Below are 4871 nucleotides of genomic sequence, written 5' to 3'. Positions count from 1 at the left end.
GGGGTGTAATCTGAAAACGAGTTGGGATGTCAAAGCTGGGGGTCAAAGGTCAAAAGGTCAAGAGGTGTAAAATAAAGGGAACATTCACTCCTTAACTTAAGGTATAGGGAGGAAATGCAGAATTGCGGCACAAATCTAAACGGCTCGACCTAGGCTTGTGATAGCGGTGTATAGCATCATGTAGGAAAAGCCATCACGTGTGCCGAAATTGGAGGTCACAGGTCAAAGGTCAATGGGCACAGGGCAGATTTTATACATTTCTGAGGACATGGTCTGACAGGAGCGATTGAAAACTTTTTTGTTTCAGCGGTGACCTAGCATTTTTATGGCTTTATTGAAAGGACCATGAAATGTCCCTTCCGCTGACATGCGAAGATAGTAAGTGTCGGATAACCTTTTGACCCTCAAGAGGAGGGTTAAACATGGATTTGTTGACTGTTAACAAAGGATGAACCTGCTTTTGCTATTAGAGCCCCTCCCCCCACCTCCCCTTCCCCACCTCCCCCCACCCTCCCCCTACCCTCCATCTGCGATATGCGCGTGTGTCCTAACAATGATGTGTACGCAACTGCGTGTCTGCATATCTGCGCCTAACAAATGTGGTACTACGCACGACTGAAATTTTACGTTTTCGTAGGCAACAGACCTCAGATGAGCCCAGACGCTCTGCGGCTCTTTGGGTTTATAAATTATTTTGCGATATACAGTATCGGCAACCGTGTGCTACTGACTAGAAAAAACTCATACGAGTAAACACTTCCATGCAACCAATTAACCTTTGACAAAAGTTGTTTATGGTCAGGAAACACCATTTCATGTGTATATAGCAGCTACGTGGAATAAGCGTAGGGTATCCTCTCAATCTACACGTTACTAAATCTGAATATTATAAAAATGTTAAATGGCGATCATTTAGGTGTAACGCCATCACTCGCCCACATCTCAGACTTTCACACTCTCAAACATTTATTTTCACATAATAAATTACACATATAATTATCAAGAGTATATTAATGGAAGTTCTCCCATAATATACTCTTCGTTTCTATAATGTACGTCGATGGTTGCTCAATAAAAACTGACTTCTTCTCACTCACTCATTTGTGTCTTTTTTTATAGGGAGCTACAGTGTCATTGACAATTTCATTGTGCTAGGTGGTCAAAAAAATCTGTCGGTGTCCTAGCAAATGATAAACAAATTGTAGGAGCGGTGATTATAACTTAAACCCTAGTGATTCCACTGATTATGGAACTTTTACTTATGCAAACAAACCCTGAAGTTCTAGCGATATTCTGATGAATTTCTGGGATCCAAAATGTTTTTGGAAAACTGCCAAGTTTTAATTTTCATCACTGTTTTTGGTGAACATTGTGTTTTTGCAGTTTGCTTCATTCATGTCTTAATTGCCTATGTTTCATGGGTAAAATCTAATTTATGAATGATGTAAAACCATTCTGCTAGGTTTAATTATAAAAGAATACATGTGTGTAAAGAAGACCACTCTTAAAAGATATAGTTGTGGTAATTGTGTAGCTTGTGTCACTAAATCAACATATTGACCAGTGTAAAAGCTAAATTAGGCAGCTACATGTTTAGGAAATCTTCCCTATTCTGCTAAATACAATGTATTACATTTGGACAGTTTTTGGTTAGTTTTGCATTGTTAGTGTCAGTCCGACGTTGACTAATATTATAACTTTTATGCATTGCATTATTTTAGTTCTCATTGCAACATGTGAACATTTTGAAAGCGGCCAGCAGAGGAGGAGAGGGGCGAAACCGCTCGTCTGGTAAGCATGTGCACAAATACAGGCGGCAGTTTGATGAACAAGTAACAGTCTGTAATACTTCCCGTTTTGTGACGTGACGTGATGTGTCCCATTTGTGTCAGATTGATGTGTCGCCATTTTGTGTTGTGTCCCATTTGTAATGATTCATTAATTTTTAGTAAATTTTCAACTTTGCATTGCCTTTAAGTCCTCACTTTTTGGAAGGCAATTGCCATTAGGAGACCTGGTAAAAACTACTTGGGACAAAGGGCATGGTAAGTCATATTCACTTTGTCTCGGATTTTTAATGCAGTACTTGATTCTTCTGTTCCTAAATTTCTTTGTGTCTGACATATATAACATTTTTTTTAGACTAACTTCAGTTAAACCCTTGAGATTATACATCATTTCTTGTTTTTTCAAAGTGCTCCGTGCCTTCAAACTGATCGAAAACACTGCACGTGTTATCGGCTTTTCAATCAGCGACAGAAATTTACAGTGTCAAGGTTCGGCACAATAGCGGAGAAATTCACGTAACAAATGATTGGTGCCACCATATAAATCTATATCTGTGGACAATCCTGCCTGCAAAGAGTACTAGTGGGTAAGCTGTAATGAATTCGCCATAGGACTGTTATTTGATCAAGTATTGGGAAAAAAATTGAATTATTATCATAATTATTATTGAACAATTATTTTTTAAATGACTGGAAACAATTTGTAATAAAAATATAAGTATTAATTTATTTATTTTTTTGTGTTTCAAAATGGTGGTGGAAATGGTGAAACTGATTGAAAGCCCTGGTATTTGTTCAGGGCGAGTAGATAAAGCATATAGCTACCTAGCTGCTTGCTTTGCACAGATCACGCGTAGTGCGAAGGACTATGAATTGTCATAGGCGGTGGGTGCGGTGGGCGGGAGGGTTAGGGAGCAAGAGAGCGTTGTTTTGGTGTACATGACATGGATGCACGATGCTTGCCTTGCTGAGATCTCATGCGTTGAGTACCCTAGGGAATCTTATAGGCAGAGGTGAGGCGAGAGTGGGTGCGTGTACGTGATGTGAATGGCTGCGCGCTGCTTGTTTTGCAAAAATACGCATGTGCAGGACTAGGTAATCTTACAGACGGGGCTAGCAACGGTACCTGAGATGAGAGTGTGTTGGCCGCAAGTGTGTGTTGTGTGTGTGTGCTGCGTGCGTGCGTGCGTGCGTGCGTGCGTGTGTGCGTGTGTGTGTATGTGTGTGTGTACATGACATAGATGTGCGCGGCTTGCCTTCCAGAGATCTCGCGAGTGCCGGAGACTAGGTAATCTTATAGACGGGGGTAGCAATGGTACCTGAGATGAGTGTGTGTGTGTGTGTGTGTTTGACATAGATGTGTGTGGCTTGCCTTGCAGAGATCTCGCGCGTGCAGGACTCCGAGGTCGGTGATGGCACGACGTCCGTCACCGTGCTCGCATGCGAGCTCCTCAAGGAAGCCGAGATGCTCGTTTCGAGCAAGATCCATCCGCAGACAATCATCGCCGGCTGGAGGCTTGCCGCCACCGAAGCCCTGCGCGCACTCGAGGCCGCCGCCATCGACAACGGGTACGTAGGGGGCGCCGCCATCGACAACGGGTATGTAGGGGGCGCCGCCACATGCCGCTATTGACAACGGGTACATAGGGGGCGCCGCCGCGCACCGCGATTGACACCGGGTACATGGGGGCCGCCGCCGCGCGCCGCCATCGACAATGGGTACGTAGGGGGCGCCGCCGCGATTGCTGTAGTAGAAATGCGTGCCTTTGCGGTCTTCTCGCACGTTGTGCTGGTGGGCAAAATGACAGTGAAATGTATATCTGCTCCTGAGTTGTTGTTTTTTTCACTAGGTGTAGTGCCTGGGTTAACTAGGATGCATGGTTTTGATCAATGTTTTCTATGATTTTCTGTGCTGACTGTTCCTAAGGTGCTACGGCTTTACTACTTACCGTGGTTTTACTGTTAACCTTTCGACTATCTTCACCCTTAAGTATTTTTGAGAAGCCTGTATTGCACTAGATGTTATCAGTGAGAGCACATGGCACTCGGAAAAAGAGACCTATTAATATTATCTAGATTCACCGTGCGTGACCAAGTTTGAGGCTCTTAACAGAACAAAAACGACGAGCACAATGTCGTAAGCGCTTGCTGGGCACGTCGTCAGGCACCTCAGAAGGTGTCAGTCGCCACCCTAAAATCATCACAAATTAAAAAAACCCAGAGTCGAATCGATCCGTGTCTGAAATCGCCGACGATCTACTGTCGTGACGTGTGACGTGCACTCTGGGGCAAAAAAAACCCGAGACGAATCTCTCCGTGTTTGAAATTGCCGGCGATCTGTCATCGTCGTGACATGTTAAGTGAGCTCGGGGGAGGGGGGGGATCTCTGTGTGGCGGCTGAGAAATTTGAACCGAGGACAGTGTGAATGCAGGGCGGAAACGTAGGTTGTCCAGTGCGTGGCATTGTTCTTTTCAGCGCAAGCGCCGGAGAAGATTCAGAGCACGACCTGATGAACCATCGCGCGAACGAACGCTCAGCTCGGGAAGAGTGCGTCAGCAGCTCACAAAAGAGCACTTTGCGCCATACTGCCGTCGGGAGCGGAGCCGTGCTGAGGGCTGAAGGTAATGCAGTAGCAGCGGCCTGACACGTGGCCTGCCACGGTGGCGCCGGTAGGCCGACCGGCAGGTGTGGCAAAGAACGGGTGGGTGGGGGGCATGGTGATGCCGCAAAGCTTTCTCGAAACCAAAAATTTGCACTTTTTCAAATATTTCGTGGTATGGTACTACATTGCACTGTCGTTTTTTCCCCCTTTGCAACGTTATATGACTTATTAGCGTCATTCACATTGATATTTTCGAAAATTTATAAAAAGTTGTGTCCCTATGAAATCTAGATTGGGCATTGGGTCAATTAAATAAGCACTCTGCGTTCCGTCACCAAACACGTGAGGTCATGTGACAGGCTTTTTTGGTTATCCGATAGAAAGAGCTTTCCGTTTTGGTGTCGCGACGACCATACCATAAAATGCCCAGCTAAGCATGAAGCGAGGCTGATATTATTATTATTTATTATTATTATTTTTT

The 4871-nt window shown here is 44.6% G+C and overlaps 1 protein-coding gene across 1 annotated transcript in view; it reads left to right on the top strand.

Moving 5' to 3' along the window:
- Window positions 1-2363: 2363 nt before the first annotated feature.
- LOC106811018 (T-complex protein 1 subunit beta-like) overlaps window positions 2364-4871 on the top strand; it is a gene marked incomplete at its 5' end in the record, with an annotated part of 24410 nt that continues 21902 nt past the window's right edge. Inside the window, 2 exon segments of the mRNA XM_014814533.1 lie at window positions 2364-2374; window positions 3167-3356. Of these exon segments, the coding sequence (XP_014670019.1) occupies window positions 3253-3356 (104 nt within the window).

The sequence above is a fragment of the Priapulus caudatus genome, unplaced genomic scaffold, assembly GCF_000485595.1.
Source record: "Priapulus caudatus unplaced genomic scaffold, Priapulus_caudatus-5.0.1 Scaffold496, whole genome shotgun sequence".
Lineage (NCBI taxonomy): Eukaryota > Metazoa > Priapulida > Priapulimorpha > Priapulimorphida > Priapulidae > Priapulus > Priapulus caudatus.
This window is presented reverse-complemented; position numbering and strand designations above follow the sequence as displayed.